This window comes from Panthera leo, chromosome B1 (assembly GCF_018350215.1).
Source record: "Panthera leo isolate Ple1 chromosome B1, P.leo_Ple1_pat1.1, whole genome shotgun sequence".
Lineage (NCBI taxonomy): Eukaryota > Metazoa > Chordata > Mammalia > Carnivora > Felidae > Panthera > Panthera leo.
In genome coordinates this window covers 35,679,699-35,695,755 of record NC_056682.1, presented here as the reverse complement: position 1 = coordinate 35,695,755, position 16,057 = coordinate 35,679,699, and the positions used below count along the sequence as shown (strand labels likewise).

The 16,057-nt window shown below is 53.4% G+C and overlaps 2 protein-coding genes across 6 annotated transcripts in view; both read left to right on the top strand.

The window, feature by feature from the left end:
* The first annotated feature begins 1,318 nt into the window (after window positions 1–1,318).
* On the top strand, window positions 1,319–4,014 carry SFTPC (surfactant protein C). 2 transcript variants are annotated; one of them, XM_042933850.1, is made up of 7 exons: window positions 1,319–1,414; window positions 2,118–2,276; window positions 2,606–2,728; window positions 2,973–3,083; window positions 3,252–3,335; window positions 3,460–3,607; window positions 3,808–4,014. In XM_042933850.1, exons 1-6 carry the CDS (start codon window positions 1,346–1,348, stop codon window positions 3,595–3,597), a joined length of 684 nt encoding a protein of 227 aa, XP_042789784.1. In that variant the 5' UTR covers window positions 1,319–1,345; the 3' UTR covers window positions 3,598–3,607; window positions 3,808–4,014. The 2 variants fall into 2 exon arrangements, with proteins under 2 accessions (XP_042789784.1, XP_042789785.1); XM_042933851.1 differs by lacking the exon at window positions 3,252–3,335 and having other exon boundaries at window positions 1,320–1,414.
* A 1,001-nt stretch (window positions 4,015–5,015) lies between these two features.
* BMP1 (bone morphogenetic protein 1) overlaps window positions 5,016–16,057 on the top strand; it is a 43,735-nt gene continuing 32,693 nt past the window's right edge. For 3 of the 4 annotated variants that reach the window (XR_006201570.1, XM_042934624.1, XM_042934626.1), the window contains exons 1-5: window positions 5,016–5,169; window positions 12,495–12,608; window positions 14,702–14,866; window positions 15,056–15,173; window positions 15,478–15,656. Coding sequence is in view for 3 of the 4 variants with exons in the window: in XM_042934624.1 (XP_042790558.1) it covers window positions 5,016–5,169; window positions 12,495–12,608; window positions 14,702–14,866; window positions 15,056–15,173; window positions 15,478–15,656 (730 nt within the window). In the remaining variant the exon portion in view is untranslated. Of the gene's footprint in view, window positions 5,170–12,494; window positions 12,609–14,701; window positions 14,867–15,055; window positions 15,174–15,440; window positions 15,657–16,057 lie in introns of those variants that run through there. The other variant, XM_042934625.1, reaches the window with a different exon arrangement.

Sequence of the window (16,057 nt, the reverse complement as noted above, 5' to 3'; positions counted from 1 at the left end):
TCTCTGAAAATGGTTACTATTCACTTGATGCAGAAAACCCACAAAATCATTCAAATCAAGAGGTTCAAATCTTCACATTCATTTTAAGAACACTCATGAAACTTCCCAGGTCATTAAGGGCATATCTATCTGAAAAGCCACCAAGTATCTGAAGGATGTCACTTTATAGAAGCAATGTGTGCCATTCCATCATCATAATGGTGGAGCTGATAGGTGTGTCCAGGCCAAATGGTGGGGCTGCGCACAGGGTCAGTGGCCTAAAAGGAGTGCTGGATTTTTACTGCACTTGCTTGAACATGTAGAGAGTAATGCTGAACTTAAGGGTTTAGAGGTACATTCTCTGGTCATCGAGCACATCCAGGTGAACAAAGCCCCCAAAATGAGCCACTAAATTTACAGGGTTCATGGTGAGATTAATCCCAGCATGAGCTCTCCTTGCCACACTGAGATAATCCTTACTGAAACAGAGCAGATTGTTGCCAAACCAGATGAGGTTGCACAGATGAGAAAGATATCCCAGAAGAAACTGGAGAAACAACAGTATATGACCGGGGAATAAATTCAGCATAGAATAAATGGAAATGAAAGTAAAAGCGGTGGGGGGGGGGGGGGATGGCCTTCAGTTTACAAACAAGCCCAAAGCAAAGAAGGAAGAAACCACACATTAGTGGGTATGAATTTATAGCCAGAGGGGACAGAGTTTTCAGAATTAGGAAAAGAATGACCAGGGGCAAGTCTGAGGTTAGGTAGCAGATGTGCTGGAAGGGGCCAGGCAGGTGGCATACTTGAATTGAAAACGTGAGGTTCTCAGAGAAATGGCCATATATGGACCCCCACAAGGGATGCCAAAGCACAACCTGCCTTCAGCATTGTCTTTCTGGGTCCATAGGCACTGCCTCCTCACTCCTGTTCCTGGAGCTCATCCCTATGCATGAGAGAAATTCTGTTGGGAAATGTGGTGGACTCCCCATTGGGTTAGACCCCTGGCTGCCTGAGAGGTTCAAGCTGGCAGAAGAACAGGGAAAGCCACAAGACTGCAGGGGCAGGTGCCAGCAAGAAAGGCGGCCAATGCCAGGAAGACACCCACAGTGAGAGGCGCAGATTACCCAAGGGCAAATTTGCTCAGTGTGCCCAGCTTCGCTCTTGCCGGGGCCAAGAGGACTCATGTGCCACGGCCAAGAGCCCTTAGGCGCTCTTGCAGCTGGCTTCTCCGGACATCAGTTCTGGAGGGCCAGGAACAAACAGGCTTCAAGGTCAAGGGCTTGGCTGGCAGAAGGGGCCTGGATCCTTCACCTCTGTCCCCTCTCCCTACTAGCACATATAAGATGCTAGTCACACTTAGGGGATGAGAGGGGAAGGCGTCTGCAGCAAGATGGATGTGGGCAGCAAGGAGGTTTTGATTGAGAGCCCGCCGGTGAGTGTGACCGTGTATGTATACGTGTGTGTGAGCTGGGCCCTGCTTCATCCAACCTCTCTGAGACTGTTTCCTCATCCAAATTCATTCATTTAACTAACCCATGACTGTGCTAAGTTAGGGCAGGGACACCAACCACCAAGGCACAGTCCTTCGGGGAGACAGATGTGGCAGCCAATAATTCCAATGTGAGGGGCTGAGAGCCACCACAGTGGTCAGTAGAAAGGGCTATAGAGAGCGCTGTGTAAGCAGCCACTATTTGGGAAGTCACAGGAAGCTTTGTAGAGAAAATGACATTTGAACTGGCTCTGGAAAAATAGGTAGGAGCTCACTAGGTGGAAGAGGCAGACATTGTAGGAAGAAGGGGGTAGTATGTGTAAAGGCGGGGAGGTGTGAGAGATCGTGGATTATTTGGGGGAACAGAGAGGGACTGGGCATGGCCGGGGTGCCAGGGGTCTGGAGGAAACAGCAGATGAGACTAGCAAAGCAGACTCTCTTGGGTCTCTTCATGGTAGACTTCACATCTAAGCATTTCTGTTGGAATCCAGGCCACCTCTTCCAAGAAGCCTTCTCTGATCTCACCCTCTTCTGCATGTCCATAACATTGGTGTCCAGCTGTGGGAGGGTATCCAGCTTGTGCAGGGAGAAGAAGGGCCAACTTCATGATCTCACACCTATCTCCCTGCCTGCCTCACCATGTCAGGACTACTCAGCAGCTCCCCGGGGCCGGTTCAGCATCCCCTGCTGCCCTGTGAACCTCAAACGCCTCCTCATCATCGTCGTGGTGGTAGTCCTTGTGGTCGTGGTGATTGTAGGGGCCCTGCTAATGGGTCTTCACATGAGCCAGAAACACACCGAGATGGTGAGCAGGCCTGGGATGGAGTGGGCAGTGGACACAGGACATGCCAAACAGAGTGGCTGAATGGGCTGGGTAGACAATGAATGGTCCAAGGGGACCAGAGGGGAGGAGGCAAGGGTGCCTCAATAAAGGACAGAAGCACCTGGTGGCAAATGGGGCTTGGGTTTTTGCACCAGGCCTGTTGCTGGTATGGCAGCCTGTTCTTTCCAAGCTCTCTGAGCTATCAGGGAAGAAGGGATTGCATTTGAGTAAAGAGGGCTGAGAGTGGACATGGGTGCCAAAGGGATGAGTGGGGAAAGAGAAATGTCAGTCCATCCTATGCCCTCCCCCAGGTCCTAGAGATGAGCATTGGGGGACCAGAAGCCCAGCAGCGCCTGGCCCTGAGTGAGCGTGTGGGTACCACTGCCACCTTCTCCATCGGCTCCACTGGCATTGTAGTGTATGACTACCAGCGGGTGGGTATACCTGGACCGCCTGATGCTGGGGACGGGGGGCCAATGACGAGACTTTGCTAGACCCACCCAGCTGTGCATATCCATCTCTCCGCAGCCCCTAGCTCTTTTGCTTGCCCAGGCTGATCCCCAGATTCCAATATGACTGCCTTCGGTGCCTAACCTAGAGGGAGATAGCCCAGGATCAGGGTTAGGGAGTGAGTAAGGCAGGGCCTTTCTGAATGAACCCTGGGGTTTCTGTCCTCAGCTCCTGATTGCCTATAAGCCAGCCCCAGGAACCTGTTGCTACATCATGAAGATGGCTCCAGAGAACATCCCAAGTCTTGAGGCTCTCACCAGAAAGTTCCGGAACTTCCAGGTGGGTGTGTGAGTGAGGAGGAATAAGTTGTCCCCCTCCCAGGGCTGCTCCGAGGAGCATTTGAGATGACAGCTATTTGTCACCTGTAGAGCGCTGCTCCTTGTGGGCTGCCAGGTGAGTGCCCCTCCCCAGACTCACCTGTGTCACACCTTCCCTCCTATTCCCCAGCCCCGCCCTGATGCCAAGCTGCTGGCCTCAGCTGAGCCTCACCACTTGGGGGCTTCTGACTCCAGCACAGCCCCCTCTTTACTGGTAAGGAAACCAAGGCTTTTAGGAGGCTCAGAGAGATGGTCTCACGTGCCTGAGGTCCCACAATAAGGGCCACAGGTGGAACAAAAACTCAGTTCCCAGGCTCAAAATCAGGTGCTCTTTCCAGGTCAAGCCTGCAGTGTCTACCTCTAAGCTGGGCCAGGAGGAGGTCCGTGATGCTGGCTCAGCATCCTCTGTGGACCTGGACTTCCTGGGCACCACTGTGAGCACCCTGTGTGGCGAGGTGCCCCTCTACTACATCTAGAACCCCTCAGGTGAGCAGGTGTGACTGCCAGGGCACTGAGCAGCTGTGGCCCAGGAAGGCTTGGGCCACCTCCCCATGTCAGCTGACCAAGCAACAGGGAGGATCCACTGAAGTCAGGTCATCTAGGGAGCTCAGGGGAGGGAAGGTTCATAGATACCTCCCCCCAGTCTCTCTCCCTCTCATAATAAACAGTGTTTCTTTGCTTCTCAGGGCCTGTGGACACCCCAAATGGACAGGAAAGATCCATGAGCAAAGGGTCTTTTGCAGAGACGCAGGAAGCTGCTCCTGCCCACACCACAGGGACTGGTGCTGGAGAAATGGGAGCTGTGGGGAGAGGGGGGAACGGGCAGCGGAGATGCTCCTGGGGCCAGGGGGCTACTACCATGAAAGAATAAAGCAACCCGATTGAAAAACGAAGGGTGAGCCTTTTCTATCTCCCACACCCTCTCGCTCCCGCTCTTGGTGGGTGGGTCAGGGGAAGGGTAGGACCTTGGGGAAGCAATGGGGGTTTCCCCTTCCCACTTCGTCCAGGAGTGATGCGGGGGCGGGGGGCAGTGGCGAGGGGACTAGGCAATCCACGGGCTTGAGGCGCCCCCCAGTGGTGTCTCCCGAGGGAGGGAGAGAGACAGAGACAGCCAGACACCGAAAGACTGAACTAGAGAGACAGGGACCGCGATGGGAGAGAGCTAGGGTCGGAAAAAGGCAGAGACCAAGAGAGGCGGGCGGAGAAACGCAGTCAGAGACCGAGGGGGCAGAGGCGAGCTGAAGCCCGGGAGAGACCTGACAGCGTGTCCCGCTGCCCGGGACGGGGCTCGGGCCCGGCGCCCACGGGACCAGCCGCCACTAGAGGGCACCTCGCGGGAGCGGCCGTCGGCCGGGCACCCCGGGGCCCGGCGCCCCCTCCCCGGCCTCGCCGCCCCGCGCCCCGGGCGGCCGAGCCCCCTCCCGGGGCGGGCCGGCTCTCCGCGGTCCCCGCCCCCGGCTGGCGCGCGGCCCGATCTGGCAGTGCGCTGTCCGGGACCCGAGGGAGGCCGAGCTCCAGGCGAAAACCCGCCCTCCAGCGAGCTCATTTCCCTAAAAAGGGGGGAGGGGGAGGGAGGGAGGAGAGAAGGAAAGAGGGAAAGAAGGGAAAGGAGCGGAGAAGGCTGGAGGCTCAGGAAGAGAGCCGAGGAGCCGCGCAGGAGAGGGGGCGGGAGACAGGAAGGAGGGGGGCGAGGACAGGGAAGGGGGAGAGGTAGAGACGCGCGAGGCGGGGGGGGGGGGTGGGTAGCGCGGGGAGGGAGCGCGCGGGCGAGCGGAGGGGAGCGCCCTCCCCTCGCCGCCAGTCCTCCGCTTCCCCTCTCGCCGGCTCCCGCGTCCGGGCGCGACCCGCCGCCGCCACCGCACCCGCCGCCACCGCCGCCGCCGCGCCCTCCAGCATGCCCGGCGTGGCCCGCCTGCCGCTGCCGCTGCTGCTCTGGCTGCTGCTGCTCGCGCGCCCGGGCGGGCCACTGGACTTGGCCGACTACACCTATGACCTGGGGGAGGAGGAGGACTCGGAGCCCGTCAACTACAAAGACCCCTGCAAGGCGGGTAGGCGCCCCCCACCCCGCCGACCCGCAGGGGCGCCGGGGCCGGGGAGCGAGCAGGCCCGGCGGGGAGGCGCGGGCTGCTTAGGGTTTGGGGTTGGGGGAGGACAGTCCAGTGTGGGAAGCCGGGAGCTGCCTGGTTGGCAATGCAGTGGGGAACAAAAGAAAGAGGGAGAGAGGGAGGGGGAAGTTTGGGGGACTTTTAGGACTGAAGTTTTGCTGCTATTTGTGGAAGCTGCTGCCGCTGCCTCCTCTTCCCAGAGGATTCCTGGGGAAAGCTCTTTGGGTCCAGGGAGAAACCTGCGGCCAAGGAGGCTTTTCCTCCTGCAGGAAACTTTTCTGGCCAAACTCCCGTGTGTGTGTGTGTGTGTGTGTGTGTGTGTGTGTGTGTGTGTGTGTCTGTGTGTGTGTCTGTGTGTGTGTCTGTGTGTGTGTCTGTGTGTGTGTGTGCCCGCGTGCACTTTTCCCTTCTCCCCCATCTCAAGCTTCAGGACATTGGTGTTTTCCAGCCTGTCTGGGCTGCCCCCAGGCTGCACATCTGTCTGCCCAGGGGGTGCGGGAGGCCTGCATCTCTGAGCAGCAAGTCTCCTGAGGCCCCCACCCAGCCAAGAGAAAGAAGAAAGTCTTTCAAGGGATCCTCTGAAATCATGCTCCCTGGGTATCCCATGTGTCACCCCACCAAACACAGCAACCTTCTGGGACAGAGGAGACAGCTGTCAAAGTTAGAGAAGCCAGCCAGGGAGGGGGAATTACCTCTGCCCTTATGTGCCAGAGAGACCTAACAAGGCCAAGTTAGGGTGGAAAGGAGAAAAACACAGAGAACTCAAATACTGTATATCAGCTCTCTCAGTCCACAGACACTGGAGGCTAATTAGCTGAGGTCAGGGCCCTGGAGTGTGTGTTTGCGTGTGTGTGTTCTTTGTCCATGAAGACCCCAAGTAACCCCTTCACTCCTGCTGGGCCCAGAGGGGTCCTACCCCTGGAGTGACCAGATGGCCAGGCACACAGGCCGTTTGCCTAATCAGATGACCCTGAACAGGCTGCCTGGGACAAGAGAACACACAGGGCATAAGATGTCAGAACCTGTCCTCAACTTCCTGCCTCTGATTTCAGCCTGTCTCCAAATAGCCAGGGCCAGGGGCAGTGGCACAGTCCCTAAGGTTCTAGGAGTGCCTGTATGTGGCATAAGAGGTTGGGTCACTCTAGTCCTAACCCTGGGCTCCCCACTTTGGGTGAATGGATCACAGTAAGCGGCAAAGTAGGAGACCCTTCTTCCAGTGGGAGGAGCAGAAGCCAAATCTCTCAGCCCTTCTTCTCCACCCCCTCTGGATTGTGGGTGACCCAGACATTAGCCATCATCTTTCTCCCTGGGCTTGGGGTGGGCATGAGGCTAAGCAGATAGAGCTTGGCCTTTGAAGGCAGGCCGACCTAAGCTGTCAATCCTGGACCCACAGCTCATTAGCTCTACTGGCTGGCGGATGTTAATTATCATCTCTGAACTTGGCTTTTCTCACCTGTAAAATGGAACTGATAATACGTCTCTCTGTAGAGTTGGTGGTAAGGATTAAATATGAGAACATATATAAAACACTTATTAGAGATTAACACACAGTAAGCACTTAATAAATGTTTGCTGCCTACTCCCCTGTGTTCTGTGCCTCACACTCTCGTTTCATTATTTTTTCTGAGGAATGGGCTTGGTTTTCAGGAAAAGGAAGTGTTCTCCCTGTCTCTGTCCTTGTATTACTTGTTTATTCTACTGGTCTACATGTACTGAATGCTAATATGTGCCTGGCCCTGGGCTTGATGTTGTGGGAGATACAGAAAAGTGTAAGACATGGCCCTTGCCCTCAGTGAGCTTCCAGTCCAGTAGGCGCATAAGACGTGTAAACAACAGCACAAACCACAATGCGTTATGTGCCACCTTGGAAGGAAAGGACTTAAAGGCTCAAGGAGCCTCTTGTCCCTCTGCAGTCCCAGTGGTGACGGTGGCAGAGAAACAGTGATCACAGCAGGCTGGGAAGGTTGGGGAGGGGGTCCTCATGCAGGAGGCAAGGCCTTAAAGAATGGGTAGGAAGTCACTCTGATGTATTTCACTCCTGGTTGGAATTGGAGTGATTTTTGGAAGAGGCAGCAGGAGGCTGAGGGCTCTATCCCCAGTCTCGGATTTCATGCTAGGGTGGGGCTGGCTGAGTTGGAACTTCAAACAAGGGCTCTGGAGAAAGCTCTGCACCAGGGTGAAGTGAGGCTGGTGGGGAGCTGGGCCAGGCCTGGGGGGTGGCCGAGAGGGCCCGAAAGCCTGACAAGGCCAAGATTTAGCGTCAGATCAGGTTTCCCTCTTGGGTGTGACTAGTGCAGCCTTGCGTACCTTTGCCCTGACTCCCTAAGGCCCCACACTGACACCCTCAAGCCTTAGGTCCCTAGGCTCTTTTCTCTATGTTGCTGTGTCCTCTTGCCCTCTCTGAGCTCTGGTGGTAGGTGTACCTGGATTTACCTCCTTTGGATGCACCTGATATGTCTGCTTCCCTCTTCTCCCTTGACCCTCTCCATCTCTCTCCTTTTCTCCTCCTTGCACACAGAGAACCAAGAATGAAAGCCCTGTTCACTCCCCTGGCTCACCTGTGATCTTTTCAGGATAACCAGGCCCCTTCATTTGAGATTACCTCTTGCAGTTACTGTCAGAGTTAGGGCAAAATTGAGGGAAGTAAGGAAAAATTAAGACCCTTGATACCCTGGAGAGTTTCCTGGATCTTCTGGGCAACACCAGAACAATAGGCGGGAAGCCAAATTGGTCTATGTGTGTGCTGATTGCTGGTCCCACCAAGCTTGCACTCTGGTGTGCAGGCTGTCAAATGCAAATATGAACTCTGTCTCTCTGTCTCTCTCATTCTCTCCCCCTTGCCCAGGGAGATTGCAAGTCAGTCCTGACTTCTTGTATGTTAGGATGCCAAACCATCAAGGTGGAGGGGGGGTCCTTCCCTGAGATTCCCAGCTCTGTTTGGTGCCCCAGGAGACTTGGCCATGACCCTCAGGACTCTGGGAGAGACCCAGGAGGCAGGAATTGGGACATAGTTGCTCCCATAAGCAGAGAAACACATGGGGACTACCCTTGAACCAGTGAGGACCTTCCTTTTACCTCAACTTGCATCCCAGAGGTTTGCTTTTAGGAGGTGAGGTATGGGGGTAGCTTACCAACCCTCATCACTATCCTCAGCCCAGGGCCTTGTGGCCCAGATTTGGACTTCAAGGGGCCTTAGAGGAGTAGGTCACAAGCTCCGGAAGTTGAGAAGCAATCCCTTCTCTTGCCAGACCACATTCCCCCTCCAGACACTCTGAATGAGTCACCCACCCACCTATGCCCCTGCTCCCTGAGTCACCTTCTCTTTTAGGTGCCCCAAGGGAGGAGGAAAAGACAGTCTCCCTGGGCTCCAGATGGAGGGGAACCATGGGACTCCCCAGAAGAAGGAGCTGTCAAGAATTTTAGTTTCTCTAGAGATCTGGGGAGAAGATATTAGGGGAGGACAGGGAGAGAGTAGAATGTGTCACTCAGGCCACTAAGGACTTCCTAAGGGTATCCAGAGGAATCAGTTAATCTCTCTGTCTCTTTCTCTCTGTCTGCACCCCCCATCCATTTTTAAGGTCACCCTTCTCCTTTTGGGGGTATGGCCTGTGGAATGTGCACATGCAATTATTTGTATGTTTGAACACACTACGGCTTACACAGGAAAGTAGTAAGGGTGGTGTCTGGGCACATTTATGGGTGCACCTCTGCTTTATGAGCAAGTCTCTTCAACTGTGCATATGGGTACTCCTGAGTACATGTAAGGATGCATGCAAATACTCACCTGTATCTAAGCATACAGCTGTGATTAAGTATGTTCTCCCCAGCTAGAAGCTTGCATTTATGTGATAGGACATGCGTATACCCGGTACACATGGCATTGGGGCTCCATCACACCAGTGAGGGTCCTCTCCCTCTCCCCAGAAGGGGATGCCTTGCAACACCCTGTGGGGAGGAGACTCTGGAGTCAAGAAGCCTACCTATAGGACGGGCATATGAAGTCCACCTCACTCTTTTTCCTCTCCTGCTCCCAGCCTGGCAGTGGAGCAGCCACGATTGCTCCTGGCTGGTTTACAGCCGGAAAACAAAACAAACTTTTGATCCTGTGTTGAAAACAACTACTACTCTGACCCTGACCTCAGGGCTTCCTTCCGGGTAAGGGTTAGGGGGGAGGTGTCCTGGACTTTCCAGCATCCAGATTCCCTAGCTTCCCCATGAGGGAATCCCAAATGGGCAGGGCCTTCAGGCTCAGCTCCTGGCCAGAAGGCTCTCCTGCCCACCCTGTGTCTCCCCACCCCCACTCTGTTCCCACACATTCTTCAGTCATGACATCCCCACCACAGGACTCCGGCTCTGCAGAAGAGCTCTGCGGCCAGCCTAGGGCCTTCCCGCCTTCCACTTGCCCTGCTCCCTGCTCCCTTCCCCCGCTGTCCTGGTTTCACAGGCCAGCACAGTTCTGTGGCCTCTGTACTTGGAATTCGAGGTTCTACTTCTGAGCACTCCAGGGCTTCCCTCAGCTGGGAGGCCAATGTGGGTGAACCAATGTGCCCTTGGAAAGTAGAGAGCAGATTATGAGCTTATGGGGCTGTTATTGGAGTAATATTAACAGTAGTCATTTAGTGGGTACTTACTGTGCTCCACACTCTGTGCTAGGTGCTTTATTTACATGCCTTATTTCATGCAGTAATTCTAGGAGACAGATTCCATTGTTAGCTTCTTTTTATGTAGGAGAAAATTGAGGTTTAGTAGAGCTTATATGACATGTCAGCTAATATTAGCCAAGCTAGGATTCAAAGACAGGTCTAACTACAAAGACTTTGCTTTTTGCTGCTGTGTGCAGAGACGAGTCTAAATATCCAGCCACATGTGTATATGATAATGCCCACGGGCACGTGAGCTTGGAGGTACTCGTGTCTGTGCAAAGGTGTGGGGTTATTCATGTGGCATGAGTGTACCTGTCTGAATGTTGGTGTGCAGGAAGCCATCACTGCCTCCTTGGAGTGTCCCTCTGATCCTATGATCTTTGCATGTCAGCTAAGAAATATCTTCTGTTGCTGTCCCACCAGTTCCTGAGCCAAGGCCACCAAGGGCGACATTTTATAGAAAAGAATATTGCTCGTGTGGTGGAAGAGATTCTGGGCCAGTTACCAGCTGGTGACCTTGGGCAACTCATTTCCTTTCTTAAGCCCAAGTGTTCTAATCACTAAAGTCGGGGAGGTGGGCTGGAATCTAGCCACTCGGTTCTCTCTCCAGCAATTTGTAATTGTACACGCCCAGGCAAATGCAGAGATGGAGTGTGGCTTAACGGGCACGTGCCGAGTGGGCCAGGATTAAGTGAATCCATTAATGAGAAAGCACTTTGTCAACTAGGAAGCACAACATCGATTTCAACATTAACATAAGGTGTCATTATTGCTACCATTACTGGCTTCATGGGTTTGGAGCTTGCAGTTAGTTTGCGTGTGTTGGAGCTTGTGCGTGTGTGTTTTTTTAGAACACGTGGTTTATGACTGTATTTTTGTGTGTGGATGTGTGTGTCTGAGTGAGTGTCTATCTTTGTGTATATGGCTCCACAGAGGTAATGAACTTGAGTGCAATGAATGCCAGACTAGGAATCAGGAGGCCTGGGTTATGAATCCAGCCTCTCCGATGACTAGCAGTGTGGGAGACCATTTCCCTTCTGAGCCTCAGTTTTCGTATCTGTAAAATGGAAGGCTGGCCTAGATAACTGCTAGAGGGACTCCCACGTTCTGTTGATCCAGGTGAAGGTCCCATCAGAGTACATATCTACGGGCATGTGTTTGCAGGCCTAAAGACTACTGATGTGACACTTCACTCGAATAAATGTTCTGGAGTGCCTTCTACCTACAAGGGTGGTGTGGGCGCTGCTGGGGGAGGGGGCATCTCTGTGGCTCACATAGCTCTGTGTTTGAGGGCATGGCTGTGGATGTCACCAAATGTCTGTAGGATCACTAACCCATGTGGCTGATTCTCTGTGTGATGAAGTGTGTGTGTGTGTCCACCCAGCGGGCCATCTGGGGAGGAGAAACCTGTGTGCAAGGCCTCAAGGTTAAAATAATTTGTGTAATGCTGCCGCCAGGCCTGTGTAGCACTCAGGATGAGAAGCAGATGTTGCCATGGGTGGAGCTTCAGGGAAGCTGCTCTGTGCCCCACCTCCATCCAGCTCACCCTCCCGCCTCCCCAGCCCAGCTCAGCATGAAGCTCGCCTCTGAGCTCCTTCCAGAGTACTCAGCTTCCTCTTGCTCCCAGCTTCTCGAAAGGCAGGCAGATTGTTTAGCTCATCTCTCCAGAAACATCTCTCCCCAGGTCCAGAAATCAAAATGCCTATTCAGGGGGCTCTATTCCCCCAGGCCTTTCTTCCTCCAGAGAGGAGACCCTGAGACTCAGAATAGGAATCGCTTGAGAACCGTTAAACTTTTTCCTTCTAGCTGGGCAGCTCCCATTAAGTGTCCTGGTTTCCCTGATAGGCCTATCTGCTCCAATTTTTGTTCACGGCCTCCCCTCAATTTAATTGAAACTGCATTTGTTGAGTGAATACCATAGGCTCAGAGCAGTGCCAAGGTTATGGGCCCACAGAGTAGATGCTCTATCATCTCACCCCCTTCTGTTTTCTTCATAGCATTCATCACTGTCTGGAATTCTTGAGTTCAGTGTTTATTTAGTTATGTATTGTTGAAGGTTAGCTCTATGTGAGCAGAGACCTCTTTTTTTTTTTAAGTTTATTTATTTTGAGAGAGAAAGAAAGAGAGAGAGAGAAGAAGAAGAGAGGGAGAGAACACAAGCAGGGGAGGGGCAGAAAGAGAGAAAGAGAGAATCGCAAGCAGGCTCCTTGTTGTCAGTTCGGGGCTCGATCTCACGACCATCATGAGGTCACGACCTGACCCGAATCAAGAGTCAGATGCTTAACCGACTGAGTCACCCAGGTATTCCAAGCAGGAACCTCTTCTATCTTGCTAATAACTCAAGTGGTACCTGGCTTACTAAATATTTGCCACAGAGCAATGGGAAAAGTGACATGATCATGTCTTCCTCTGGTAGGGAGCGTGTATCAGCTTTGCTAAATTCCCAACTTAGAAGTGAGCACGAGTCTCCCCCGGGATCCTCAAATCCAGTCCCCTATGACCCCCTTCCTCAGAAGGCATTTGAAGACAGATGTTGCTATGGGGGTAGGGGTGGTACCCATGGGGTTGGAACTGTCAGTGCTGGGTAGGAGGATTAACTTCCCAGGCCTCATCTTTTCTCTCTAGCTGCCTTCCTTGGGGACATCGCCCTGGATGAGGAGGACCTGAGGGCCTTCCAGGTGCAGCAGGCTGAGGACCTCAGGCAGCGTGCAACCCACAGGTCTTCCATCAAAACTACAGGTACTCTGGGTACAGGCGGGCCCTTCTATGTCCCAGAAATGGGTTCCAGAATTAGAGAAACAAGCAACCTCCCTGTTTCCCAACCAGGGCCTCTCAGGACAGAGGCTATGAGCTTGAACCCAGCATAATGGCTTGTCTTCCCTTGGGATATCTTTGTCCCTTCCCCAGAGGAGCAGCAAGTATAGACATACCCAGGAGCAAAGAACTGACATTCTTTTTGCTTACAGTTTACAAAGTACTTTCACCAGCATTACCTAACTTTTCCCTAACCACCTTCAAAGGTAGATGTAGGACAAGTCCCGCATTGCAGATCCAGAAACTAAGACTCATGGAGATAACGTGACTCATTCAAGATCACATAGCTGGTCAGTGGCAGTGCTGGGACAGGAACCCAAGCCTTCTCACCCAAATCTGATGCTCTTTGCTCAACACTCCAATCCCTCCCAGCTTCTCCTCATGTTCCCACTTTGCAAGCTTTTATACTTCCTTCAAAGCCCATCTCAAGAGCTTCTCTGATGAAATCTTCTCTGATCATCCCCCAGGCATGGTTATCCATCCATTTTCTGTGCTCTGTCTGCTCTCTGTTTACAGTATTAGTATCTCACTCATGGAACCATGTTTCAATGATTTTTTTTATATGTCTATCTCCCCAGCTGGACTCAAAGCTCTTCAAGGTCAGGGATGGGTCCTTCTTATCCCTAGGTGTGGCCCAAGCACCTAGCAACCCACCTGGCACTTATGAATGGGTAAGAGAATAGGAAGAATGAGTGCCTGGGCTGGTTTAGTTCTGTCCAGCTTTGTCACTGCTCAGGAACATGGTGCTGCCCACAGGGAGCCCTCCCATTGACAAAGGATAGGGATTCTCATCCAGAGCTCATTCTGCACACACACTGGTAGTTGTCCTGTCCAGCATGAGAGAGGATCTTGGCATGGGCAGCCATGGAGTAAAGGTCATACTTCCCAGAGAGGAGCTGGCATTGGAGGGGAACATAGTGGCCTGATGACTAGCAAGGCTTACTTGGCCTGAGAGGGGACCAGCAGACATGGTTCAAGCAAAATGGAGGAACTGGAGCATGTGGGCCTGCCACTAACTCACTAGGTGACTTTGGGCAAATCTTTGGCTTTAGTTTCCTTATCTGTCAAATAATACACAGTGACACTTGCACAGTGCATCCCAGAGAGCTACTGTGTCAAATGAGAACATATATTTGGGAACACTTAAAGACGTCAAGCTTTATATGCTCCACAAGGAGGAAGTTTTATTAGATGAGAAGTCAACATTTCCTGGTCTCAAGTCCCCTATAGTTCCTAGGAAATTAGTACACCATTGTTCTCTTTTTCAGTTTTAGTCCATTCTTGCTATCTGTGGTAGTTATGAATAGAGTTATGGAATAACCTTGTTCTATAAAGTCACTGTGAACACCGAATTAACAAATACTGAGTCAGTCATCACTCCTAGGAGAAATACAGGGTTAGGTCCCTGCAAGCCTCTTGTCACAACATTCTCACCAACTGATCAGTACGTAACCCTGTCTTACGTATGTTTCTGTTTAAAGACCCCTTATTTAACACACAGTAGATGCATTAACTTTGAGCTATAGCCAACAGGACTGTAACTTAGGGGCTCGACAAAGCATATTTAACACACGTGTATTTTCTCCATAGGGCACATCAGATCCTTTTTGGACTTAGGAACGCTGGACAGTGGTCTGGTGCCTCTGTACTATCAGGGCAGAAGGGGGTCATTTTAAACAGCAAAATCACCAATAAAAAGTCCCCACATACAAAAACAAATGTGGCACTAAACAGACTATGAAAAAGATGCTTATTTACATTCTGAGAGCTGAATCAAGAAGGCAAAGTGTCACCTTGTTCAACCTCTGTTGGGTATGGGGGTGACTCATGTTTTTCACTGTCCTGTGCGTGTCAGTGATTGACCGTGAAAGAGCTAAGGTTATTGGTTTGGGGGTTACAAATAAATTTTAGTGAGTGGACAGATATGGAATCCCCCCAAAATGCGGATAGAGTATAATTTGTTTCCCCGTACTCCTATTCCTTCACTTGCTACCAGTGTCTTCCTCTCCCAACACCAGGAAACTCTTCTACCCCCAACTGCCAGAGCACCAGTGGGCAGCCACAGAGGAGAAACCGTGGGAGATGGAGAGGCAGGTCCCGGAGCCGGCGGGCAGCCACATCCAGACCAGAGCGTGTGTGGCCTGATGGGGTCATCCCCTTTGTCATTGGGGGAAACTTCACTGGTGAGCATGATGTTGTGGGGCCGAGGGAGCAGCCTGCATCGGGGCCTAGCCTTGGGGCAGCCTTGTCATGTGTAGTGGTATGAGTGGTGTCCTCTGCCTATCTGTCCAACAAGAGGCTGACATTCTGGCAGTGGGTTGAGGTTGGCCCACCTGGACACTGTGGCAGCCTGGCCCCCTTCATCCTGGCAGGCAGTCAGAGGGCAGTCTTCCGGCAAGCCATGAGGCACTGGGAGAAGCATACCTGTGTCACCTTCCTGGAGCGCACTGATGAGGACAGCTATATTGTATTCACCTATCGACCCTGCGGGTGAGCAGGGGCCCCTGGGCACTGCACCCTCGGCCATCACCCCAGTCCACATTCTGCTCTGGGCACTACTGCTGCCCCATCTGGGCACGATCCTACATCATCTGTCCCCACTCCTGCCATCGGGCATCTTCCCAGGAGCTGCCCCCTGGTGTGGCTATGACCCCTGAACACAGCCTGGGCATCCCACGCTCAGGCCCCTCCCCTGTACCTCACTCCCTCACCCTCCTGGCAGCCTCGCCCGGCCCCTGAGTGGATGCACTCCCCCAGCTCGGGACCGCCCCCCTGAGCTGGCCCCGCCCTCCAGGTGCTGCTCCTACGTGGGTCGCCGCGGTGGAGGCCCACAGGCCATCTCCATCGGCAAGAACTGTGACAAGTTCGGCATTGTTGTCCATGAGCTGGGCCACGTCATTGGCTTCTGGCATGAGCACACGCGGCCAGACCGGGACCGCCATGTCTCTATCGTGCGTGAAAACATCCAGCCAGGTACGCACCTTGGCCTGAGTGCCTAGCTGTGTGCCACACCTGCCCCCCCCCCCCCCAACCACTCCAGGGCCTCTAGTAGGGGTGGGAGCTGCTTCCTGGAGCCATAGCTTGTGGTCAGCTCAGTGTTGTGGCAGCCCTTGCCCAGGGCCCAGGTTGGTCCAGACCCTGCCCCTGAGGCATCTGCTTCCTGCCAGTAGCAGCTCAGAGAGGGAAGATCAGTTGTGGAGCTGTTTGGGGGGCTGGGAGAGGTCCTGGTCCTGGACACGCGGGCCATCCAGAGCAGCCCAGAGCCCAGCTGGCCTTGGGGGGAGGGGGGAGGGGGGGAGTTGGCCCATCCCCCATGCCACCTCAGCCTTTCTCTTCACTTTTGCCCAGTCTTCTGCCCTCTGCCTGTTCTCCCC